Source organism: Tinamus guttatus, unplaced genomic scaffold, assembly GCF_059628265.1.
Source record: "Tinamus guttatus ecotype Peru unplaced genomic scaffold, ASM5962826v1 Tinamus_guttatus_pri_ptg000004l, whole genome shotgun sequence".
Lineage (NCBI taxonomy): Eukaryota > Metazoa > Chordata > Aves > Tinamiformes > Tinamidae > Tinamus > Tinamus guttatus.
Genome location: NW_028288538.1, coordinates 14,968,898 through 14,995,996, shown reverse-complemented (window position 1 = coordinate 14,995,996; position 27,099 = coordinate 14,968,898). Strand labels below are relative to the sequence as shown.

General features: G+C 38.9%; 1 protein-coding gene across 1 annotated transcript in view; it reads left to right on the top strand.

The window, feature by feature from the left end:
* TRPM1 (transient receptor potential cation channel subfamily M member 1) overlaps positions 1–27,099 on the top strand; it is a 74,940-nt gene that overhangs the window by 29,815 nt on the left and 18,026 nt on the right. Inside the window, exons 2-15 of the mRNA XM_088520624.1 lie at positions 8,731–8,810; positions 9,608–9,800; positions 10,728–10,941; positions 11,341–11,465; positions 11,989–12,160; positions 14,181–14,355; positions 14,655–14,778; positions 18,598–18,670; positions 19,475–19,575; positions 20,956–21,129; positions 22,206–22,340; positions 23,285–23,335; positions 24,868–25,008; positions 26,192–26,221. Coding sequence (XP_088376750.1) covers positions 8,731–8,810; positions 9,608–9,800; positions 10,728–10,941; positions 11,341–11,465; positions 11,989–12,160; positions 14,181–14,355; positions 14,655–14,778; positions 18,598–18,670; positions 19,475–19,575; positions 20,956–21,129; positions 22,206–22,340; positions 23,285–23,335; positions 24,868–25,008; positions 26,192–26,221 — 1,788 coding nt within the window. The remainder of the gene's footprint in view (positions 1–8,730; positions 8,811–9,607; positions 9,801–10,727; positions 10,942–11,340; positions 11,466–11,988; positions 12,161–14,180; positions 14,356–14,654; positions 14,779–18,597; positions 18,671–19,474; positions 19,576–20,955; positions 21,130–22,205; positions 22,341–23,284; positions 23,336–24,867; positions 25,009–26,191; positions 26,222–27,099) is intronic.

The following is a 27,099-nucleotide window of genomic DNA, read 5'->3' as shown; positions in this document are numbered from 1 at the left end:
GTAGCCCTGTCACGTTTGTATCGGTGACGCCACATATTGCCTTTCAAGTAATGCTTTTCTGCCCTAAAGCGTAGTAGACTCTGAGAGAGAAGTGTCTGTGCGAACTCCCTTGCCAAGATCCAAGTTCCACATCACCCCTGGGTGTTCACTCCATTTTTCATGTTTGAGGAGTGAAGAAAGCTCCATTTTAGCCTGTTATTCTCTTCAAACCACAACTCTGAGGAATCATCCACTGTTTCTGGAATTCCGGCCCTTTGTGTAGTGCAGGTGGGATCTTGAGGAGAGACATCTCAGAGTAAGAGCAGCTCCAAGACACCATATCCTTGTGTTCCCTGAGGAGCCGCACAAAGCTGCGAGCGGAGCTCCTGGCTTCTCTGAGTTTCCTTTAACTCCCTTAACTTTGTCTTTAAAGTTCTTCTTCCCCGTTTTTACATGGTGTCGGGTGTTGGATTTATCTCTTTGTCTCAGTGGAAGAAAGTTAAACTTTACACCATGCGCACAGAATTCCTGACTCCGTCCACTTGTTACCGATACCATCCAAGCTGGGAGCTCACTGTTTGCTCCCGAGGTTTAACAACTCAGCTTCTATCTTTTGGCTTCACTGAAAATTTTCAAGTAATGTAGAGATACATGGGTCATACAACTTTATCAGTTCCTTCCACAAAAAATGTGAATGTTAGGACTGTTTTTATAAATCTTCAAGCATTGACCGCAAAACTGCTTAAGCAGTCTTTCCACAAGACAGTAAAGATTAATAAATTCTCTCATTCTCAAGTTTTAAAACTCAAATGGTAGACTGCAAATGACATGTTAAAGCCAAATATATTGAGTTCTACATAATACTTGACAAGTATGGATGATGCTGTGCATCAGTTTTGGCAGAGTATCTCCTTTGTTTTATTTTCTGTGTTGCTTTACATGTTGTTGGAGCTAGGTGTATTCCTCTGGCTTTAGAGAAAATCACCTTGTTGCACCCTGTGCAAACGTATCTAGGCAAACATATCCACTGCAGATCCTGTGCTCTGCTTCTGTTGGGCCCATTTCTTTCACTTGCAGCTTTGGGCATTTTACCTGGGTAGGGACTGAACAGAAGAATGACCCAATTTTCTGAGAATCATTATTATCTATAAACAGCTCTCAAAACTTGCTTGAAATCTCCTAGTGCTCTTGCCTTTTTTCTGGAGCACCTGGAGGAATGTGGGTAACTTTAAGGTATAAAACAATATTTTAAATATGCATATATATTTAGCATTTCCGGAAAGCAATTTAACCCAAGTTCCGAGGTTTCCATTCTGATTTCTAAAGTTCTGTGGGGAAAGATTTTGTGCAAATAACACAACTTAGGAGTTAAATTACTTGGTAATTCTTTCTTTTTTGAAAACAACAGAAAGCAGCTGGGTGCAAAATGTGGCTGATCAGACTGTGACATATTCTGTTAAAGTTCACCTATTAGCCAATGCCTGGAAAATAATTGCTTTACTGAGTGTAAAATTAGCCACAGCAAGTAGGAAATTTTCAACAGCTCGAGCCATGTAGCAGAATTCTCCCTCAAGAATCTTCTTTTCAGGATCACTGTATGTACTAAAAATTAATGTTAATTTCTGAAGAGACTGATTGACTAAGCAATATATCACAGATATGTTTGCATGCTTACAAAAAATGAAAGGAGTATAAATTTATGTAAGCTTTTTTCGAAAGAACTATTTGTTCAGCATCTCCAAACTTTATGGAGTTCTGAGATGGATAATAACTAATATTTTAAAAATTATGATTATAGAAATTTTACTTTGTAGTGATTTTAAAGTGGGCTTTGTTAGCATGCCTAGTAATATTCCCTAAGTAGTAGCTTACTTTTTTACCACTTTTTGAATTTTTTATAGTTCAGGAAATTGAAGTCCAGCTGTTGAATGCCCTCTGTGCTTAAACTAGTGCTAATTAGAACTATGCATTTAGAACAAGGTAGATTAGGAGTATCTCACATAACATATAGTTATTCTTTTAATGTTGTTGTTCATTCATGGCTTGCAAATACATTATAAGTAACCATATTTGCATTATATTTTAGGATATAGAGGTGGTAAGGACTGAAGGAGACCATTAGAACACGTGTGAAAAATCAGTTTTCTTATCTGGTTCATGTGAAGTTTTATAGAAATTATCTCTGAATTAGTAACATCAGCTAATTTCTTGCAGCAGAGAAATGACTCTATTTTTACCTTTTTTTTTTTTTTTTTCTTCAAACAGCATGTTTTGGAAGTTAATACTATAACAGTTGTTACTAGTAATTATTAGTAATGGCTACATATGTGACCCAAATCTGCCTCAAATAGAGGCACAATTTCAATCCAAATTTGTATTTTTTTTTTATCTACATCGCTAAGTGTGGGTTGGTCTTTGATTGCATGTCCAGTTAAGAGCTACTGACTCAGTTTTCTAAACCCCAAATAGGCAGGAGGCTAGAACTTATCATAGGTTTCGTTTTATAACACGGGATGTACTTTTTTGTGTTGGTCCTAACTTCATAAATATCAATAAACTTGAAAAACTGTCGTCTACTGTTGAGGGTGCGTGATCGCTTAGTGATAACATTTTTCTATTTTAAGTCAGAATGAGCCATGTTAAAGGCTCACAGGTTAAGAACATTTTCAGAGAATTGTCACATGCATATACACACACACAGATATGCATGTGGGTATGGGGAGTGTCCTGACTTCCTTTGAAAACTTACCTGACAAAGAGATTTTATGATAGACAGGGCTGAAAATTAGTGCAGTATAAACATCATTCCTGAGCCTTGTTGGATCTAAGTACGAGGATCATCTTTTATCTTCAAGAAAGGTTTTATAACAAATGAGAGCAGAAACCAGTAATTGCCAGACTTCCTTGGCTATGGTTATGTGGGGAGCTGCTTGTGTTCTCCGCACTCGATTCCTGGTCTATCAGGGAGAGTAAACAGGAGGGACTAAAGGGAGGAGTAGGATTTCGCAGGTGAGTGATGAAAGAGGGATAGATAACAAATTACCACTCTACATTATTGTTACCATTTCTTAACAAATTTTAAGACAGAGATTTTTTTTAGAGCAAGGGCAGGGGTTGAGCTGTTGCAGGAGAATTGGCTCGTGCTACGTTGGGATGTGGCAGCTGTCTAAGCTGGTCAGTGAGCTCTTTCTTTCTCTCCATTCTGCAGAGCACAGCCTTGCTAAGCTCTGCAAGGCCTGTCCTCCGCAGGCCGCGAGCCCAGAGCGCAGCCCTTGTGCCACATGCTCAAAGCGGTGGTTTAGGTGCTTCGTTCGAGTTGTTAACTGGCTGGTCGTGGTCCTGCTGAGCACTGCCCCCGCAGCTGTGCCTGCTGCTCAGCTGGGTGTCCAGGCGTGACCCTGGCCTGCGCTGATGTGTCTGCAGCGTCCTCGTGCCAGACGGGGTCTGTGGGGCTCGGAGAGCAGGCAGCCAAGCACGGCAGCACCGGTGGCTGCCGGTGGTGCTAGGGCTGGGGGTCTTTCCCGCTTCTCAGAGCCTCATCAGAGATGTGGCAGAATGCACAGCTTTGGAAAAAGAGCCTGTTATTTCCTTTTGTAGATTATGTCCCTTAACTAATCCATGCGAAAAGAAAAACATTCCTCTTGTTTCAGCAGGTGTTGGCTGCCTGCCTCAGCAGTGGGCCTGGAACGCAGAGCATAATGAAGGCACCAAAGCTCGTTACAGCGCTCTGTGCAGGGCAGCGCTGCTCACCCATTACTACATAATCAGCAGCAGAGATTTCCAGGCTCAGTGTGAAATAACAACATTGCTTTACCAACACTGCCATCCTGCCTGGTAGGTGTTTGTCTCAGCCACAGACCAACAGATTCCCTCATGAAGTTGCTGCGAGAGCATTGATTTAAATTGAACGATATGAAAAATACAATGGAGTAAGAACAAGAATTGTCTTTAGTAGGTAGTCATTTATTTTAAAAAGATCTTCAATGTGATATACCCTTTTTAGTTGCTATACGTATTGGCAAACCATGTAAGAGATCCTCTTTCTTGTAGATGTTATTCCATGTTCCACTAATCAGGAAAGCAATTGCACAAATCACAATTTTTGATGTAATTGCAAACCAGGGTTTAGAAACTCGTCTTAGATTTACAGGCAGTCACGCAGTGTTCTAGAACTGGAGATTTTGGTCGTGGCTCTGACAACCTAGAGGCATAAGTCAATAGTAATGTAGTGGATTTATGTCCTTTCTTCAACAGCAACTTTTCAGTAAAACCTTTTCCTAAGTGGCTACAAAATTGGCTATTATCATTCATCACATAATTTGGAGTATTTTTCTCCAAGTAAGAACACTGTTCCTGGGAGGACAGTTGTTCTGAGAAGGGCTATATTTACTCTAGTTTGCCAAGAGCAGGAAAGGGATTTTTCCCATAAAGCTTGATTTGCCTGAGTTCTGGCATGTGTTCAGCTCAAGTTTTGTATTCCATCCCACTTCAGTGGTTTATTCTGCCTCACCAGTAACATCCTAGTGAGCTTCTTGCAGGTGGTGTGCGAAGGGGAATGGAGCCCGTCGGGCTGGGGCAGCAGAGCCAGGCGTGAGCTTGGCTGGGTCCTGCGCAAGCTGGACGTGTGGGAGAGCCACCATGGAGATTGTTGCAGGTGCGAAGTGGAGGAGAGGTGCTGGGCTTTCCAGAAACCCCTCAGAGAGCCGCCGACGGATCTTTTCAGCTACAGAGAGATCGAGATGCTTATTTCTGGGAAAAGAGAAAGCTGGGAAAATATTATCCTAAGGATGTTGTACGTCTGTGCCTCTAGATAAAAACAAATGCAAGTGCTACTGGTCATTATGTGTGAAGCTGGTAATGTAATTGCCACGTGTAATATATCGAAGCTGGTGAATGACTGGCAGCTTTAGGTATCCCATTTATGATCCTCTGAAAAGGACCTTCCTCCTGAAACGAGTTGAACTGCCAGCCTTGGAGGAGTACGATCAGTTTGTTTAGTCAGACACTTGGAGAAAGCATTCTCCTTTAAAAGGAAGAGGACCTCTCTGTCGTGTCTGATCCCTGCCTGTGGCTCTGGCATCAGGCTCTGCTCCTGGCATCCCTGCCAGTCTGCTGAGCCCTGAGCCAGGTGCAGACACAGCCGCGCTGGTGGCAGCAGCTGGGGAGCACGTGCTCCTCAGTAGGGTCCCATGTGCAAAAGGCTCTCCAAAAAGTGCTTGCTCCTCAACTGCAAATAGGAGCAGAGCGCTCTCCCATCCTGGGACCAGCATGCCAAGTGTGCCTGCCCATCCCGTAGTGGATGTGCCCCTTTCTGCTTGGGGAGCGTGGCTGCTGAGAGGTCCGACTGCACAGCAGGCAAGGTAAATATTTCATGCACATCCAGCTTTAGGTCTGGTTGGATTTGGGCTTTGGATATACTCCATCAACGCTTACCCTCCTCCCACAATTCCTTCACTTCCTGTGATCATAATTTTATTGTTGTAATTGTTCATAGACACTTAAATAGTGCTGCTCTCTCGCAAGGTGGATGAGAACTGAGATGCACAGCTTCTGGTAGTAAAATGGAACATGATTCCTGCATGGAGTGACCTGTGGGCATGCTGCTCGGCTGCCCACCCTGCCTTTTCCATCCAGGGCACGTGGGTGCAGAGCCCACCCCGCTGCCCTTGCATGGAGCTGCAAGGAAACGGAGCCATGAGCTCTTTCCATACAGCATGAAACCGAAGCCAGTGTTTGTTAGTTGAATAGTTGTGTATGGAATGAGATATGTAAAATTTACTATTATTTTAGCAACAAACTGAAATTGTGTGGGTACGGTGATTAAAGAGGATTTTCTCCACAATTCAGTTAATGCTTCTTACCAGCTCTAGATTTGCAGCCAGTAAGGTTGTGCTATTGTGCTATCTTTCCTAGAATTGATTCGCTTTTTTTTTTTTTTTTTTTTTTTTTTTTTTACTTCCTGCAGGAGACAAATGCCTTTTTTTAATGTTAATGAAAACTAACAAGTCCCTGAAGTGGGATAACAATGGCCAGTATTAATTAATGCTCCTTCTTGGCAATGTAGTGATTTCTAGGCTGGTGACCAAGTAGTTTGTTTTTTTCCCTAATTTAAGGGGCACATTGTCAGTTTTCACAAAGGAGAGTGAGTATGTCACTGAACATTTGAGTGTGTTTTTTCCAGTTTAACTTCTGATTAGCACATTCTGGATTTGCAGTAATAAGCAGATTTGAACTTCACTCCTCTCAACAAGTTGGGATCTTACCCTTTTATGTTTCTTGGAGATCAAGGGAAAACCTGCAGAGTGTTTTTAGTGGCATAATCTTGTTGGCAGCACCCATTTGTCTGTCAATATAATACTCCCACTGGCTCTTGTTCTGAAAACTGTAGCTGATCTGTCATAATCCTTTCAAAATTCATCCATCTAAGGCTATTAGAAAGTACTTTGTTTTTTCAAATGTACAAGAGGCAGTGTGAGTACGTGCATTTTCTTCAACAATCCACATAAATTTCGGTCCAGAGTGAGAAAGTAGCTTAGCAAAGTATATAGGATCTATATCTAATAGGTGGCTGTTTTCTGACAGTTCATGTGTCTGCTTATGTATTTGCACTGGATTATAATCAAGCTTTGGTTAAGAAGATTAAAGAGACAAAAGCAGTGAAACTTCAAAGGCTGACCAAACGGGATTTGTGAGTTTTTATGTCCCCTGAGCTGTGGTGCCTGCCTTTAGCCAGCCTCTCATTAGCACTGAAAAATAAGCTGGTGAAGCAGAATGCAGGGTCCGACTGCAGCGGCTCCAGGCTGAACAGAGTTTTTGGGTGCAGATTTGTAATGTTTTTTTTCACTGTAGCAGTAGATAATAGACCTCCTGTTACAAGGTTTTTAATAATGAATGCACAGCTGAGAACTCAGCTTTAGTGTAGAGCTCATTTGAAATACCAAAATGCAAACGCTTCCTTCCAAACACAGATGTTAAGCGTGTGACTTAATCCAGTGTTTAATTGACTGTTTCTACACGAAGCACATCAAGTAACAAGGAAAAGACTGTTTTTAACAGGCTCCAAAGAACAAGGTAAAGCAATGCTCAATTAAATGGTGTAAAAATCCAAGTTTTGTTACATCTACTTTGCATTTTGCATTATTCTCTGCAGAATAGTTAAATGCTTCTGTATATTGTCTGTTACCAATTATATTTTGAAGAATGTTTCCTATGTGGTGGGGTTGATTTGGACATTTGTGTGACTCAGTCAAGAAGTTAGCAGTAATCACACAGAAGTATAAAACTTCATTCAGGCAAAACCAGGAATACATTTTGAAAGGCAAAAAGTGGATAAATGATAAAACCTCTGTAACAGGATCCCCTAAAGCTTATTTTATGACCTTAAGGGTCATAAACTAGTGTGATTTTTATGAGCATGTGTAAAAGGTAGCATTGGACACCATTGTAACGCAGCAGTAAATTTGGACACCATGTGTGATTTTGGATTTATTTAAAAAACAAAACAAAATTCTAGTTCCAATGATGGAACTATTTTTAGCTGCCTAAATATTTTCAGCTACCAGAATATCAGTGAATTAGCCAGATCTGATTCTGCCAGGGAACACTGTTTGCTGTAACCACCCTGCTCTTGTGACACCTCGTGGTTCACCTTGACTTGAGAGCTTACTTCTCTATATTCTGTTTACTGCTGTTGTGAGCGTTTTACTCTCCTGCTGTCTGTAGCAATACGAAATACATTTCTGGAGATGGTTCTGACTTGGTAACTTTGTAACTGTATCGGATCAGAGACCAGGAGCATGGAGTCCTGTGCCCAGTGCTGGGCTCCCCAGTACCAGAGAGGTGGGGAACTACTGGGGAGAGTCCAGCGCAGGGCTACGAGAGGGGCCTGGAACATCTGCCCTGTGAGGAGAGACTGAGGGAGCTGGGCCTGGTCAGCCTGGAGAAGGCTGAGAGGGGATCTGATCAGTGTATAGAAATATCTCAAGGGAGGGAGTGAGGAGGATGGTGCTGGCCATTTTTCTGTGGTGGCCGCTGATAGAACTAGAGGTAACGACCACAAACTGAAACACCAAAAGTTCCACAGGAACTTAAGGTAAAATTTCTTGAGTGAGGGCGACAGAGCACTGGAGCAGATTTCCAAGAGAGGTTTTAGAATCTCCTTCTCTGGAGATCTTCAAAACCCCCTTGGACGCAGTCCTGTGCCACGTGTTCTAGGTGACCCTGCGTGTGCGGGGGGGTTGGACTAGAGGATCTCTAGAGGTCCCTTTCAATCTTTAACAATTCTATGAGCACTCCGAGGTTGACCAGCGAGGTGTTCAGCTCAGTGGCACCTAAAAGGAGCAAACTTTGACCAAGTTGGGTTAGAGGCCATTCTTCGTGATGTGGAAGCAGTCCTCGGGCAGGCTGCCTTTGGGTTGCAACTGATTAGCCGTGAGGGAGCCTCAGGCTGGTTTTCTGGTACTTTGAGTCCGTTTACTGTTTCCTGAAATAAGAATAAGCCATTGGGCTTTTTGGTACAGCTTTATATAAAAAAGAATGTAACTTCAAGGCCAGTGTTTTTGTGCTTCAAGATTTTTAGAGGCTCAAAGATAATTCATGTCACCTACTTGCTTTGGGAGTAGATGTATCTGGTGCTTAAAGGTGATTTACTGAAATGAATGCTTGCATCTAAAAACAACTGAAAACAGGAGACAAATGTTGCTGTATCCGCAATGCAGAAAGTATTTCAATATGTTTTTTCTCTCCCTTAAGGGTCAGAAGGCTTGGATAGAGAAGACCTTTTCAAAAAGAGAATGCATCTATGTGATTGCTAACAACAAAGACACTGGCAGGTAACATTTGAAACATTTTCATTAGCCAACAGAAAAGATAAATTCTGAGGCAATTGGGCTTGATTTGGGATTAGATAGGTCAAACTGTGACCCAGACTTAGTCATTGTCATTAAGGGGAGTTGACGGGGAACAAAAACAAGACATGCCTGGATGTCTGTATAGACTGGCAAGTCTATACAGGGCCATGGGACGTGTAATACAGAGATAAGGCTGAGCAGTGGGAGGGGAATTGTTAGTTCCCAGCTTTGCAAATCACAATTTGCATTCATAGTGAATTCCGAAAACAAGGAGGCAATATATGAAACAAATGGTACCATTCCTCAACCTTTGGCATGCGTGACATTGCCAGTAACCACACCAGGCAGGAGGACTGAAATTCTGTGTCCAGTTATTAATGTTATTCTGCCGTATAGGCTAGCTAAATCGTGGTCTCGCTTGCTTGGATAACATAAATTTGTCATACGTTAGTTGTCATCTCTGAGTAAGAAATGATGCTTATTGCTCCTCCTCTACCTTGCTCATCCTTTCCCTGTTATTCAGTCTAGAAATGCTCTCCAGATTATTATAGAAATGGATTGAAATTTTTGCTCCTCAGTTGATAAGAAACATCATGGTGATTCTGGCCTATGTGTGGACAACCCAAAGATGGGACCTAGGAGAAGTGTTTCTGTGATTCATGTGGGACAATGCATATACTGTTGAAAATCTGAATATAGATTTCCGATTTATGGCTTTTTTATCACTGTTAGTTATTGAACATACTGTATGCACAGTCACTTCACCTTTTAACTTTCAGGTGCTGTTGTGGCCAGCTTATTAACCAACATATCCCACCTCCTCCAAGTGTAACTAACAAAAATGGTGAAGAAACAAAGCAAATGGAAGCTCAGACAGAAAAATGGTCTGTCAGTAAGCACACACAAACATACCCAACGGATGCCTATGGAAACCTTGAATTCCAAGGAGGGGGGCATTCAAATAAGGCCATGGTAAGGAGTATAGACTACGGTAACACATTAATCTGGTATGTTAGCTTAGCAGATATGTGTCAAGATTCCACCTTGCTTAGTGCATAGTGCATTGAAAGTGGGTCTATTTACCACCCTATGAAGGTGTGGACAAGATTACTCAGAGGAAGAGAAGAATAATACCAGTTTAGGAGGTACTTAACGTCCTGGGAGAGCAGAGGTTGGTTTGAGCTAGTGTCTGTAAACCACCCTTTTTCGTCTGCCTCCCTCTGAAGGGATGCAGAGCTGGCTTTGTTCCTTTGCCACTAATTCTTGCAAACACTTGTTAGAAGTTTATGGGAAGGGTGGTGGGTTTTATGTGGGTGGGGATGTTTTAATTTGCTGCCTTTTTTTTTTTTTTTTTTTACTAGTGGTCACTGAAATAAAAATAGACATATCTCTTACAGAGCCCAGTGCTTGAACAGAAGACTTGATAAACTAGGAAGAATGAAAATCATTGTTTCAGAGGCAGAAAAAATGAACATGAACAGCAATTAGATTATTATATCCCTTTGGCAGCCAAATCAAGGTTTTAGGAACCATACAGAACACCATTCATGTACTTTTAAATAAGTAGTTCCTAGCAGTGTGGATATGTAATAAGTGCTTCAGTTCACAGTCTGTTTTGAAGGTGGGGGGAGGCAAGTAGTGTTTTTAAAACACAGCTACTTATCCATAAAGTGAGTGACAGTTTCTCAGTAGCAAAGTAAAAGGTTTCTGTTTGTTTCTTCTAACTGTAAGCAGTAAAGGCACATTAAAATTGTGAAGCTCTTCCTTTATATGGAAGGTTTGTTAAATATGACCGTTCAGTGTTCAGTAAATGGGTAATTTATAGAAAAGATGAAGTGATAATATTACTTACAAAATAATTACTTACAAATTACTTACAAAGATAATATATTTTTGTAGTATATCCGTGTGTCATATGACACCAAGCCAGATTCTCTGCTGCACCTGATGGTGAAAGACTGGCAACTGGAACTTCCCAAACTTTTAATCTCTGTCCATGGAGGCCTCCAGAACTTTGAACTGCAACCTAAGTTAAAGCAAGTATTTGGAAAAGGCCTGATCAAGGCTGCCATGACCACTGGAGCCTGGATTTTCACTGGAGGTGTCAGTACGGGTGAGTAATAACCAGCTCTTGTAGTTTGTCTAGGAATACAGTGGTTTTCATTCATTCACTGTTCTTGACCACTGGCAGACAATGTAAGGCTACATGACTGAGTCATAAGCCAGTATCTTATGAGTAATAAAACACCTTTGGATGGTACAGAGTGCACTGTAACTGGGTAAGTCTTTCCAAGAAGTCAGTGAATTTGGAACAAGAATGTAAAGTGGCAATAAGATTTATATGCCGTTATTAAAAAATGCGTAAGCATATGTTTGTATGCATTGAGTAACAACATTGTAAAATGATAGCAACCCAGTAAAGCAGAGAGCTCAGTGAAGGCAGGAAGAAAATTAGCTGTTCAATGAAATTTCAAAAGGGTCAAAAATTAATTTAAACCAACTGTACCTATAGGTGTTATTCGGCATGTGGGAGATGCCTTGAAAGACCATTCTTCCAAATCCAGAGGACGAATTTGTGCCATAGGAATTGCACCATGGGGCATTGTAGAGAACAAGGAAGATTTGATCGGAAAAGATGTAAGTCTTCAAGGAAACTCTTGCATAGTTAGTAACTTCAGCTGTAGAATTAATATTTTCACAGTGTTCAAAGCAGGTCTAAGAGCTGAAATTGAACAATTTATTGAGGAAAAACTATCGTTCAGATGTATTTAAGAGAATGTCCTCTATCGCCCCAAAATGAAAGTAGAACTATTGAGATTTCTGTTAGTTTGAATAGCAGAGACTTTTCCGTGGTAAACGAAAGCTTTATATCCTAACTTGACTGTGGTGTACTGAGTTTTATAAATGTTGTGAGTGTCTTGCTGTGTGGGAACATGCAGGAGAGTGTATGAATATGACTGTCATTCTCTAATGAAAAGACACTGCTGTGAAGAGCTCAAGTTTTGAACCTGAAGGCGAGCTCTTTTTCTGATTCTCTTGTATTTTTGGTTGTAGAAACCTGGTTGTTTTATTTGTAATGCATATACTTCTGTTGAGAGTTGTGGAGGTTTTCACCTGACTTGCTCCCAGGTCTAATCTAGTGTATTTATCCTTTTGACAGGTAACTCGGGTTTACCAAACAATGTCAAACCCTCTAAGCAAGCTCTCTGTGCTCAACAGTTCCCACACACACTTCATTCTGGCAGACAATGGTACACTAGGTAAATACGGAGCTGAAGTCAAATTACGACGTCAGTTGGAAAAACACATTTCTCTCCAGAAAATTAACACACGTAAGTACAGTGGGGTGAATTATAAACATAATACGTTGAAGGAAGGGAAGGAAGAGGGGCTTGAAAAAGCTATGAGGTATTGAAAGCAGAGACTTCTTCCAGGTACTTCTAGCAGGAATTTGATCAGGACTATGTGACTGTGTAATAGTGAGGAATAATAGGGAGAAGAAGGTTCAAAGCAGTAAGAGTTTAAGGAAGGGGATGTGCAAAGAATTTGCCCACTTTTAGCTAGAATTTATAAGCATCAGTAAACATACAAAATGAGATAATATTTTGTACAATTCCTCTTTACTAGAATCCTGTGTAGCTCTATTGCTATTTCCAAATGCTTCTACTAACATAATCTTTTCTCTTTGATACACATTTTTTTCATTTTAAATATATTCCAACTTCTGCAGACCAGATAAATTCAAATCAATTTGATTAATGGAGCAATTATCAAGATGATTTCACATCATTTCATATTTTGTTTCATGCACTTTTACAATTTCTCCCAGTCATTACAACCTTTCTAAAACAGCTTTCCAGGGCAGTTTTATTGATTCTCTAGAGAGTCTTTTCTGTGTGTGAAAGAGCTATCTTTTTTTTTCTTCTTCTTTTTTTTTCCTTTTTTTTTTCTTTTTTTCTTTTTTTTTCCTTTTTTTTTCTTTTTTTCTTTTTTTTTCTTATATAGAGCTTTTTTGAAAACATGGATTTTTTTAGAAGTTTAAATGAGAAATTCTAGTAGCTGTGACTATCCAACAATCTTATCACTTAAGAATGATCAAAAAAATACACCAGGCTTGGAATCCACACTTATGCAAAGAGCTGTAGGAAAACAGACAGCAATTATATGAGCTGCCTTTCTGATATATCACAGATTAGAAGCTGCATATGGCTGTAAAAATAAGAATAGAACAAATGTTCAGAATGCCAGTGGCACTGGCTTGTACAGAAATTTCTAATAGAGTTTAAGTGCTCTTAAGGGTAGAGCAGAAAAATGAAGTAGAGTGCCAGATAAAGCCTCAAGATGCCTTTAAAGCTCAGCCAGAAGATATCTGAACATTCTGTCAAGCCTTCGAGTGCTGTGTCCTGTCTACCAGGAAGCTTAAGAAGCTGTCTTAATGCACCAGAGAGCAGCCCGTGCTTGTGGCTCCTCCTCAGCAGGGCTGGGGTATATTGACAGGAGAATGTTGGGTAGCTTCTGCTGTCCACTGTGTTCCTGTTCTTCAGAGAGGAGTGAGGTTTGAATCTGTGAAATACTTCCATGCTGTCAACCATGTGCGATGAGTGTGTCATCTTTATGAAACACTGGTCATTTACAAACTTGATTCAGGTGCTTCTATTAGTGGGAATAGTCAGCCTTTGGGAAACGTTCTGTCCTTCATTTCCCCAAGTGATCTTGTGACCGAGGCTCCTGGGACCATGTGACCTGTGGGCTTCCCTTTGTCATCCTATGCCTGGAGATCACCGTGAGGCAGGGACAGCAAAGGGATGCTCAGCTGTCGTCTCTTCCATCGACCAGCCTTTCAGCATCACCAAAAGGAGAGCCAATTCAGAATCCAAGAGACAGCATAGGTGTACGTCATCTTACTGAAGATTTCTCGTAGGTGACCAATGAAGAATCGAGATATCAGAGACAGTAGCTGGGAGCTATTTAAGCAACACTGAAACTAATGAAGCTATGGTAGAACTATATTAGCAGGCTTATGATATAAACATATTATCTTGCAAGAAAGTGTAAATAGTTCACTGTTGAGTGAATAAACAGGATGGAGCAGGTGTGAAAGCCAGGGTAGAGAGACCTCTTACTTTGTTTTCCGTCCAAGGGCTGTCAGACGTCGTTCAGACACCTTTCCTGAGCTGGCTGAGAAATTGTCATCACTTTTTCCCCATTTTCATCCTGTTTTGGTTTGAAGTGATGCTATAACACAGAAATTACGTCCATACACAGCATCTCCATTTCCTTAAACTAAGGTTCAATGACACTTCCTTTTGTTTCCATTCTTTTTTGTTTGTTTTTTTATGTTTGTCTTTACAGGGCTGGGACAAGGTGTCCCTGTAGTTGGGCTCATAGTGGAAGGGGGTCCAAATGTGATCTCCATTGTCTTGGAGTGCCTGCGAGAAGAACCTCCTCTTCCTGTCGTCATATGTGATGGCAGTGGACGAGCATCTGATATTCTGTCGTTTGCACACAAGTACTCAGAAGAAGGGGGGTAAGATTTTGAGATGATCACCAAAGCTGTGTCTTAGGGAATGGTGGCACAATGTGCAACTTCATGCATTGCACTCATCAAAATTTAAAAAAACAAAGGGAAAAAATCCTACTAACAGATGTCAGTCAACTTTTGTGGGTTGGGTACCGGATGCAAAGATTCTGGGTGTTTTTTAATTAGTGATTTTCAAAATGAAGATGCTAAATTGGTGCATGAAAAAATATTTTTTTAAGCAGCAGGCCTTTCCAAAATGTATTGATCCCATCTATATCTTCTTTTATGTCTTCTTTTTCATTTAGGATAATAAGTGAATCCCTCAGGGACCAGCTTCTAGTGACCATTCAGAAAACCTTCAATTACAGCAGGAACCAAGCTCATCAGCTGTTCATGATTCTTATGGAGTGCATGAAAAAAAAGGAACTTGTAAGTGTCCTAGAAGTGATTAATGCAGATAACTTCTCTGACCAAACTTCATATCCTACTTTTAAAAGCCATTCTCTTAGTGTTACTGTGTAACCTTTTTCATATAGCTCAGCAAATGCACACAATCATTCATTTATAGGCCTGGACTTAGGTGTTTTTTTTTTTTTTTTTTTTTTCTCTTGTGGAAAGCCCCTAAAGTGAATTTCAAATTCTTTTCCTGTGTAAGCTGATAGTAGCTTTTTCCATGGGCTTATGCAAGGCAGAAGTTACGGAAAATCACGAAATAAAGACATTAAGAACAGGATAAAGTGCAAAAGGTAGAGGAAAGGTAACTGAAGAAATGCTTAGGAACTCCGGCATCAAGGTTGCATGGGCACAATTTTTGTTTTCTGTTGTCATTACTGTTTAACATTTAATATACTGTTTTTATTCCAATAAAATCAACTGTTTAAATCTCTCAAAAGAAAATGAAATGTTAAGTGTTCTTGAAGAGCCTGGCACTGCACTGGCTTTTCTCAGCCCTGTTTTATGTTCTGTACCACTCAGTCATGCTCCTGCCTGTCTTCCATATCTCAAAGTGCACTGGAAAAGTATTTAGAGAGTGTATTCACTGGAGCTGTACTTGGGCCATTACAGGCAAAATAAATCTTTGATTGTTTTCATTTGACTATTGCTGATGAATTTTGGTCAATATGAGCTCTTCTTTGAGTCCTTGTAAAATTCTGTTCCTTCCTTTCAGTACAAATCTCAAGCTGCTGTATTATATGCACATGAATAGTCTAATGGATTTATTTTGGTTTGGGGGGGGAGATTTTTAATTACACCTTGAATTGGTACAGCTGGTGTTTATATTTTTATTTGCTGAAGAGTTGCATATTTCTGCAGGTGATAACAAGAGGCAACCACTATTCATTTCTCCTCAGACTGCCTAATTCTGTAATCAATGAGGTAATATCTAAAACATGAGCAGCAGTAAGGAAACTATTTGAAATGTAGATAAAACTTTTCGTCTGAAGCTGAGAAAATACAGATCTTTTTTAACTTCTCAGGAAATTGATGTTTTGTGCTCTCTTGAGACCAAACATGTTTTCTTTACACAGAAACCACATTTTATTTCTCCAGTAAGCTTAGAAAGTACATATCCTAAACTCTGATCTTTCCAAATTACTGTCCCAAAGAGATAATGTGCAACTTTTTCATTAAAATTTTAAATAAATCAGTAATTTGAATGCCACATTCCCTACAGTGCGTGTACAGTCTCTTCAGTTCTTTTCATTGACAAAAGTAGTTGTTTAGTTGCTCATTGGCACATGGTAAGCCTGTACTTCATCGTAACCTGCTATTGTATCCAGAGAAATATGAGGGAAGAGCAAGTAAGTCTTTTCCCTGGAGTATTTGCTTTGTACTTGCCAAGGGAATACCCCACATGGTGTTTGCCAGTGTCTGCATTTCTATTTTCAGGCTTGGAGCAAAAAAATGAATACAACTCAACTCTTGCTACTCTTACTTTTTTACTTTAGAGTTGGTTCAGTGAACTAGTCTGATCATGAGGTCAGGTGTGTTGTTATATGAAAAGGGAAGCAGCTACTATATGCTACTTTTGTAAATGACATAAATTCTTCAGTAAGTTTTTGTGCAACTAAGATGTGAATCAAAGTCTAAAATTTGGCCCAGTTAACAAATAGAGCTGACAAAATTAATAGTCCAAACATTTTGCATGTGCATGCTTCTGTTTACATGTTATGTGGTTTTGTAGTGACTTGGTATCAGTAGGGAATAAAGGGCTACCTCAATGGAAACGTCACTCAGTCTCCAGTTAGAACAGTAGGGTGTAGAGCTGAAGGTGGCAGCGTGGGATTGGTGAAAATGGAAATAAACTTTGTGTCTGTACATGAAGCTTTGTGCTAACGGGGTTTTTTTTGTGTGTGTAAGCTGCTCCCCTTCAAGGACAGATGAGCAAACATGGTCCATGGCTCTAAGCATTAATCATCAAAACATCTGTCAATTGCTTTCAGGAAGAGTCCTGTGACGACTGAAATGATCTAGGGTGGAAATCTGTGTCACCCTTTCACTAGGGTATTGGTGGCTTGTACCAGTTTCATATTCCCCGCACTCTCCAAAAAGCTGGTTTTTTGCCAGAGACTATGCTGAGTCTGGCTCATGCCTCCTACTTTCTAATGTTTATTTTAGCTGCTCAGGAAGTGCTTGCTTACATATTTCTACATTTCAAGATGAGAATTAAATACCTGAATGCTAAAGAATAATTTCCTGTTTCCTGTTTAGTATAACAGCAATCTCCTCTTCCTAATCGTGCCTCCCTTCTTCCCACATACTTTTCCTTCCAGAGTATCATCAGATCTGACACTGAATTCCCTTTTGTTTTGGAGGAATTTCTGCAAGAGAAGGTGCCAGTCAAGTTTTATGTCTGTTCCTTGATTGGCTTTTGATACTACTTAGTTCTATAAAAGACAAATGATGCAATTTTCTTTTTCAATATATACTTAATTACATCAAAACTAAATTCTCTAAGGATTAGTCCAGCTGCGAATGCCACTTGGGGCAGTAGAAATACTGTGTTTTATTGTATTGCAGCATAGTAGTGCAATCAAATAGACACACATCTGAGTTTTTTTCTTTTCTCACATGTTCAGAAGGTATGATCTGAATGCCAAGATAATTACATAAAGTTGTACTGCATGACTCTAAAGTCTGTAGATTGTCTAGCTGATTTCAACATACTACTGATCTGTTCACATTTTTATGGTGCCCAAATCAGAGGTCATAAGTTATGGTAAGCTGAATGTAAGAGAATCAGCCTTCCTAGAGGAATTGATTGAGTCAAGACAGCTACCTTAGTGAAATGATTTCAAATTTAAAATGCCTATGTGAGGACACATGATTTACTCAATGAAATGCAGACACCAGAGTCTAAGCAGTAGTGGCTCGAGATGCCAGGTAAGACTGTCCAAATAGCCAGGCTTATGATTTGCATTTGTTGAGCATTTTGTCTGCTTTCTTTTAAATGGATATGTTTTTTTCTTTAGTTCTTTTCTTTGCTTGTAATGGTGGAAAACAATTGTCTTTGCCTGCATGCAAAATCCTTTTTAAACTGTTGGGAAAATTGCCATTCTCAGTACCTAATTCTAGCTACTGCTGTGAATAAATTATTTCCAAAGATAAAGGATTTTTTTTTTTGTCTGTACTCAGTATTAATTTAATTACCATAGAATATTAGGTTAATATGCTTCTGAGTCATTCCTCTTTAATGTGGAGTTTGCTAAGTATGGCTAAATTTCGCATGCATTTCTGTTTTTAAAGATCGCGATTTATAAAGGAATGAACTAAGCAAATGTGACTAGAGATAATCACTTTGTTAATAGTTTCTGGTATTTTCCTTGCCAGTATGCAAGATACCACGTAACTTAAATGTTTGTGTTGATAGTCAATAAAATTCATACTATGAGAGTTACCTCGAGTTACTGTCATTTCCTTTTCCAAACTGGTATTTCCTTTTGCTTCTGGAAAGTAATAGAACTGTCAGAAAATGATCAGCCTGGCAACTTTAACTCCACATGTGAAAATTTGGTGAAGAATTTCATCAACTTTGTCACTTTTACTAGTGCAGGAATTTTTTAGAATAACTTTATTATTAAATGCTTTGTTAGATGTTTTTGTGAAATTTCAAAGATAAATTTAGGAGGATCATAAAACTTGAAAAATTTCAAGCCCTATCAAGCTTCACCACTCTGCTCTTTTTTTCTATCTCCATTCTTAGTCTCTTTTGTGTTTAATTCTGTGTGTTTTTATGCTTTCCTCTAGATCACTGTATTCCGTATGGGATCTGAAGGGCAGCAGGACATTGAGATGTCTATCTTAACTGCTCTTCTCAAAGGTGGGTCTTATTGGGAAGGAACTTTAGGTTGCCTCTTAATATTATAGTCTTTGTTTGTTTGTTTTTCTTTTATATCTAAACAATCTGAAAATGCTTGGCTAAAGAGTCAGGTTAAGGTCTGATCAAAGATAAGTCAAAAAACCAAAAATAGATCAAAATGTAAAATCTAGATGGAAATTTTTGTGTGACTTTCCTCCTCTGAAACCCTGGGATGGGGATACTGCAGCAGCTGTAAGCTTGGTAGTTCCACATATTTTATTGTATCTCTGGCACATATTAATTAAGTTAGAGGAAATGGTGTGAAGATTAAAAAGAGTAACTGCAAGGTTGTTTTTGCACTTTTTCAGACCTCCAGTAGGGCTTTCGGGAAAAATTTAGGATCAGTGGATCAGGTGGTTGGTGGTTTGTTTTTTTTTTTTTTTTTTTTTTTTTTTAATGCTAAGGTAAGTAGAGGAATTACTGTATGCATATCTGCAGGATCAGCCACAGAAGCTAAGGAATCTTTTGAAAGAAAGGTTTAATGTCTGCCTTTAGCAGTAGAATACGAAGTCAGTGTGGGAGCTTTTAGAGAAGTAGGGAGAGAATCTGGTTAATCCTTTCAAAAATTGTAAGTATAGGGTCAAATGGAAGATAAATTTGATATGATGAATTGGTTGCTTTGTAATAGAATTATAGTAATAGACTATAGATCCAGGCTTGCTGTTTTCTAATTTTTGGAGAAGTAAATTAGCAAAGATTGTCCAATTTTGTTTCATCGTGCCTAAAACACCAAATACCTGTGGGTTTTTTTTTTTTTTTCTCTAGGTACCAATGCATCTGCTCCAGATCAGCTAAGCTTAGCTTTGGCCTGGAATCGCGTAGATATTGCACGCAGCCAAATCTTTGTCTTCGGACATCACTGGCCAGTAAGACCGGATTTCCCAGTGATACTATTTGGAAATAATTTAAAATAAATAGTCAAATATTCCCTACTTGGATTATCTTGTCAGCAGAAACAGTATTGAATTTTGTTTTGTCACAACCTTGTGTAGGGTATCTCATTAACGATAACCTGTTTGTTTTGAAATTTACTCAGATTTCTATTTGCAAAGAGTTAGCAATGATTTAAACTCTTGTGTGCTTTAAAAAAGCAGTTTCATGACAAGCAAAAAAACTCTTAAATAATCCTAATGGGAATTGGAAGCAAGAAATGGATTTATTGGAAACAATCTCTGACCTCACATTCTGCTGGAGAAGAGCAGTGCTGCTCACCCCCAGTGAGTTGTGTGATCCACTAAGATTTTTTTGGCTTCTGATACACTATGTGCTTTCAGTTGACACTGTCCCCAGCTACCTATTAAGGTACACAGATAGACTGAGATTCACAGCAGAGATTTGAAGGATTTGAGTGCTTCAGCTGTATTAACATCTGTGAAAATCTTGATTTGGATTAATGAAGGAAAATCCTGATACCAAAAGAAACCATTGTTGAAAACAGTCCTCCAGCAAGGAGAGCCGTGTCAAATGAACTAAGAAAGGAATGTACAATAGAACTTTAGGTACTGAAATGGGATTTTGTCTCTCAAATTATTAGCTTGATGCTGCACTAGTTAAAATCAGCAGTGAAATCTAGTAACTGCAGTACTTTTGTTCATTTACCTTAGTTTAAATGCCCCATTTAAACCACTCTGGGCTCACTAAGTTGATGGGTTATGCTTTACTGCATCGAGCCAGTGTCATGAGGAAACCAGGCTGCAAGAGGCCCTAAGAATGAAGTACAAGGATTTTTTTTTCTTTTTTAATTCAAATTTCCTGAAACTATAAAATGAAATGGTACTCAGTAGAATAATATTCATGTACATGCTATATATAATGTAGAACCTATTTCCACTAGAAACCTGTATAAAGTCAACAAATGCTGCTACAAATGCTATTTTATTCCTTCACTTGGAGTAATATGTTTCCAATATTCAAAGTCCATTAAAATGCTTATACGGAATATTTAATGATCCTAAATAATACAAAGTGTTATTATTACCAAGCATTTAGTTGGAAAGAGTGTTCCATTCTCCATATTATTGTGAGTGGATTCAGAAGCACCAGTTGGCAACTGAAGCCAATTACTGCTTTAAAGCAGTTGTAAATCTCGGTACACAGAAATTTATTTAGGCTCATGGAGATGATCATCCTAAGTAGGCTGCAAGCAATGGTGACTGGGGAGTGAGTTCAGTAGAAGGATGGTATTCAATAAAAGATTGACTGTACAATCAGTTAGATTTCTAATGCTTGGGCATCGTTAAATACAGCCCATAGGAAGCCTTACAGCTACTGATGGTGCAGCCCCCGAGAAGGAAAAGAAGTCTCCAGCACCTCAGACTAAAGCAGCCAGAGGAAAAGGAAAAGGGAAGAAAAAGGGAGGAAAAGCAAAAGAAGAACCAGAAGAAGAGACAGATCCAAGAAAACTTGAACTTCTGAACTGGGTGAGATGGAAATATTTGTATTATAATAGGTTTAGGACTTCTTTGAACATTTTTTACTTTTCTCTCCATAGCTTTCTATCAGTTTACAAAAGCAAGATTAGCCTGCCTTAAAGCAATTTAAGGAACTGAAATATCCAAACAATATTTGTTTATAAAAATCCTGCAGAATGGGCCAAAAGGCATTATATCTGCTGTGGCATGAATTTAAGACATGAGTTGGGTTATTCCTGGGTGCTCAGATTATGTTTCTTGGTGAGCAACATTTTGTATTTTTTAAAGACATCATGATAGGAATGTGACAAGTGTGTCATCGGTTTTATAATTCCATTTTAAATGGTTATTTTTAATCAGGATTCACTTATTTTTTTTTCAGGCTCATATTTTTATTCCACTTTACAAATGTTATTGTTTGAGCAGGAGTGAACTATTTTCTTAAACAGAGCCAAAGTGGCTAAACCATCCTGGGGAACACAAACAGAGGGGAAAATAGACATTTCCATTCTACAAAATATTTACTTGCACATTTCCGTAGCCTGAGCACTAAAGTTCTGCAAGGAAATTCTGGTGCTCTTCAGTCTTTGAGACGGGAAGCACTACCTAATCCTGGTGTTTCTTCGAAGATGGTTTCGATCTTCCATCATTACATGTTGCTGTTTGTCCTTTAGCAGTTTGGGTAGTTGTTACATACATGGCTTAACAGGGTAAATTATGTCAACTTATTTTCAAATTTGTACTCTATTTTTCAACCTGCTCCTGTCATGCTGAGCAAGTAAATTTCTTCTTCTCATAATAAAGGAAGAATGGCGTGCCTGGTTTAGTTGTAAATTACTAAATGAAATACATGAAAGCAAAAGCTGCAGTCATGTTCTCTACCGGTACTTCATCTGCCATCTGTAGACTATAGCAGGCAATACCATCTGCACATAGGTGAAACATCATTACCTGGGTTGATTTTCAGTTGTAGATAAATCTGTATGTTTGAGAACTTGGGAATCTCCTAAGTAATGGAAAGGCTTAGGGCTGGCCAGCCACTTCTCCGCTTGCCTTGTCTTATGTTTCCCTTTTGTGCAATCCAGGTGAATTCCCTGGAGCAGGCTATGCTGGATGCACTGGTTCTAGATCGAGTCGACTTTGTGAAACTTCTCATTGAGAATGGAGTGAACATGCAGCACTTTCTTACCATACCTCGACTGGAAGAACTTTATAATACTGTGAGTAAGCAGAAACAATGAAAGAATATCCTGCAGAAAGCATATCCTGCAGTATCCATTGCAATCATATATAACAGGGATGTCTTTTCTTTCTTCTTCTTCTTCTTACAATGTATGCTACAAAAATGGTTTGGTTTCTGAGAATCTGAGCCTTGACAGTACATAAAAGTTAGATAGTGGTAGAGGGAGCCATTGCTGTAACTCTTAATGGCTTAATGCATATGCGCTTTGCTAACGACTGAGCCTACAGCCACCTTCAGAAGCTCCTATGGCTTATTGTGTAAATGTCATGATGTACTTAACATGCAAAATAAGAACACTTAAATCAGATAGTAAAACTTCAATACCAGCCAATATTGAAGGTTTACATTTAATCTCAGTTACTTTTGTTTATACTTTAATGTTATTATTGAAATAAGATTTTGAATTTAGAAAGTGCTTATACAGCAACTTTTACTGTAGCACATTGAAGTATTACTTTTCTTTGTGGCTCAGTGAAGTAAGAGGATTTTCTCAGTACTGTAGAACAGCAGTGCTCTTTGGTTCAAGTTCTCCCCTACCCAAGCCACAGTGAATTCTTCTGAATTGCTTCTGCAATTGAAGGGGCAGTAGTCTAGGACAGTACTGAAACAAAGTAAAAGCAGCCTAGTGCTCCAGTCCTGCAGCAAGTGCAAGTTCTGGCAGTCCCACTAGCCCCTGTGACTTAAATTGGGACCCTTAACCACCATATAAAGGATTAGAAGAAGGGGACTACACAGATCTTGTCATAATTGTATTGGTTGCTATATTCCAGCTCCTCCTTTTCAGCCCTGCAAGAGTGGTGGTGGCACATGGTTGCCGGCTGTTCTGCTTACAGCTGGAGACAGGTCATTAATGGCATTTCTGTTTGTGAAAAAATATTAAGAAATAAAGCTCTAATGGTCAGTGAATAATTTTTGTTTCAGAGATTGGGACCACCAAATACACTGCATTTGCTAGTCAGAGATGTGAAAAAGGTAAGCTTAGCCAACAGCTCCATGGCATTTGCATGATGATGTTAATTGTATGAGTCAGCAGTAAAAGCAAGCATAGCATGGGGGAAAGCAAATGTTTGAAATTGGATGATATCTGTGAAATTACTTCTTGTGGCAAACCGTGGTGTCAGTCCAAGTGGAGTATAACTGTATTGCACTGCTAGCAGGTTAAAAGCTAAGGAGAGGAAAGTTAAGCTGCTAGAAGTGTAATATGAAATTCCAGATTCACACTGATACTGTTTCTTTTCTACAAGAAGTCTGCAACATTATTATTATACAAAGGAGAAATTAGAGGTAAGGCCTGCTAGGTTATCAGGATCCCCACTTGCCAGCATAAACTTCTTTCCCCTTTGTTTGTTTCCTTGAATCTTTTTTTAACTGTTTCATCTCCCAAGCGATGCTGCTTTTACTTGGGAGAAGATTCTTTCTGTTTCTCAGTGCTACAGCTCCTTAATGTATTGTTCATTTGTTTCCATTATATGCAGTTAAGCTCATTCAATGTGAACAAGTTCATCATAAGACTTGTTATATTTGCTCTGTTTAAACTCTGTGGCTTTTATTCAGTACAAATTAAACAGAATAGTCTGTATTCCTTTTGCAAGGAAAACTCTCTTTTATTCCAGGAAGATTTAGTGTAGGAATTCTGCAGTGCGGTGTTCATGTACAGTTCATACTGATCTATTATCTCATTCAGTGTGTTTGTCTTTTCCAGTGTTTCTAATGCTCTTGTGCATTCTTCTCTGTCTGCTTCTCTTCTCCTTTTCATTGCCCTTTCACGGCTCATTCAGCGGCAGTCTCGGGGATTCGGTTTGGTTAACATGGAGGTGATGTTTGCTTAGGACGTAGCTGCTTCCTCGTAGCTGCTGCTCAGTGGTGCTGTGGAATCAGAGTTCTTGTAGGCTGTAGTTTGAACAGCAGTGCACAGGATTCAGTTCATGGCTCTCAGAGGGATAATGCAACTATCTAGTTTTTAACAATGTGACAGTGGAAGTTAGAAAATCTGCTTTTTCCCCTCGGTTTTCAGCTGCCAATTAACCCAAATCTTCTGTGTTGTAGTTGTGACTTTGTAGATTGTTATTGTGATGAAATATAAATTTCCATACAATGCAGGGTATGTATGGTACGCACCATGAAATTAAGCAGGACCAGTTTATGTACTGGCTTAATGATAATTTGTACAGTGTTGTTTAAATTCACCAAAAAAAAAAAAAAAAAAAAAAACCAACACTGTTTTAAGCATCTCTGTATTGTATGGACACCAGCATACTGTATGAGTAAATCACAAACTGAAAATTTGTCCTCATTTGTAAACACTGCCAACATTAGACCTTTTTTTTTTAATGTACATTATATGAATCAGGCTATTAATTTAATACAAATATTGAGATACAGAGACCATCAACTATAAATATTATGCACATTCTAATGTAAGCGTGATATGATACGTCTTGCAAGGCAATGTAGTGTGTGTTACGGTTTCTTATCCTGAAGTCTTATTTTATTTTCTTTGTTAGGGAAATCTTCCACCAGATTATCATATCAGCCTTATAGATATTGGTCTTGTACTTGAATATCTCATGGGTGGAGCTTATCGCTGCAACTACACCCGAAAAAGCTTTCGGACTCTTTATAATAACTTGTTTGGACCAAAGAGGGTAAGAACGAGTTAATGCTGGATTGACCATCATGCTGCTGATAAAAACACATAATCCTCTGCTCTGTTCCTTCCTATTTGTGAAGCACTATGGGTCCAGGTCTAAAGAAACCCCGAGGAACTGAAATGGAAATTCTGGTAGTGAAGTCGTATAAGAAACATGTAAAGCAGCCTTCAGTACCTGGTGGCCTGATGTATTTTAAATGATAGGAGGGTGCAAAAGGTATTAAGTACATTGTTCTGGAAGTGAAATTCCTGCCATTGCAATAGCATACAATCCAAGCATTTCTAACTCTGTTTGCATATTCACATATTCCTACTTTAAGCTTTGGCCTCATACTATAGTGCCCTTGTAAATTTTGCTGATCAGACCAGGCAAATTGATCAATTAAATATAACCAAAAATAGCCTTAACTTGAGTACGACAAAGGATTTGATTTGAATAAAGAGTTATGAGCCTGATGCAGCGAGTCCTGTAAGAAGCTGCTGTGAACCAAAATCATATCCATGGTGACACTGCAGTGTCAGCAAAGGTTTCCTAGCCATGACCCAGTCCTAAGATTGAGCACAGGGCCTGCTTTAAGAGATCAGTTCTAGGCAAGCAGAGTAGTTTTCTCTGATCGCTTATTTATTTGTTTAGCTCAACCTTGAAAGTTAAATGAAGCTCCATAGCTTCTTAGCCTAGTTAGAGAAAAGCAATTATTTCAAATGATCAGAATTACCAAAGCCCAAATAAACTATTCTCTAGCCAATATATAGCACATAAGTAGTGTTACTACCTGATGGTGTTACAAATGTGCTAATAAATAAATCTTTTACAGAGAAAGACAGTGGGAGATTAAACAAGAATAGAAAAGAGGGAAAGTACAATGAGTATCTCTAAAACTAATTTGAAGTACATTCTTCCAACTTCTTGTGATCGTGCCATTATATTAATTCTTAAAGTGATGAGTGGCTGAATTAGTCATTTAACTCTTCCATCTGAATCAAAAAAATTCACTTTAGGATGCAAAATGTTTTCTACCCCATTGCAAATACACTTAAGAGGGAGTTTAATAGTATGGTCATTTAGAATAGTTAAGTTTAATAATAAATAACCCATGTAAAGAAATTAAAATGTGTCATGTTTTGTCTTTGATTAATTTCCCATCTAATTAATTTCCTTTCCTATTTTTAATATTCAGCCGAAAGCCCTTAAGCTGCTCGGGATGGAGGTAAGTTGGATTTATTGTAAGGTACAGTTTGTATTAGTATATCTGTTGGTAAAGTTCTGCACTTGTTCTCAGCTCTTTCACTGTTGTCCTAAAGTAAACTGCAGCTAGACAAGATCTTCTGTTTTGTGAACAGCCTCTGAAATACTTTTTTTTTTAATGGGTAAGGTCTTGAGAGTGGCTTAGAGCTTTGCTCTATAATCCTCAGCCAGGCTTTAGTACTATTATGCAATAACACATTCCATGTTGGAATATATTAGAGATTTTAATCATTTAGATGTGAACACAGATGATATTGAAGAGAGGGTGTGATCCAGCTGTGCTATTTATGAAGTCCTCTCGATTGTAAAATATCAGTTTATGCACAAATAAAATTTTGTCATAGGGAAACATTCAGATAGGGTAAAAAAAATGTGGCAAGTTAGATTCTGTCTTCTGTTCTAAGACATCCTTGCTAGCAGTTATGGCACTGAGCTTTATAAATATGAGATAGAGCTGAACGGGAACCTCAGGTATAGACTTACCAGTGCGTCTGCAGAAGTTTTAAAATGAAATTACAGTACTTGGCATTAAAGCTGGAATGATGCTTTATTTGGGGAAATCTTATCCTATTCTAGAGGTCATTGTTTTTATTCCTGAAAAAGTACATTAATATACCTTATGAGAGCCATTATGCAAAGACGATAGGAACATTTCACTATGAACTGTGCTTTTATTAATGCTGTGATAGTATTTGAACACAGTATATGTACCTGAAGCTTGTGTTAAATTTGGTGTATAGTACACCCGTATACAAAAGCCTCTCTTTCCTCAAGCAGCTAAGCAGCTTTCTGGTCTACAGAGAAAGTGTAAATCATGATTAATCTCCTGCCTGATCAACT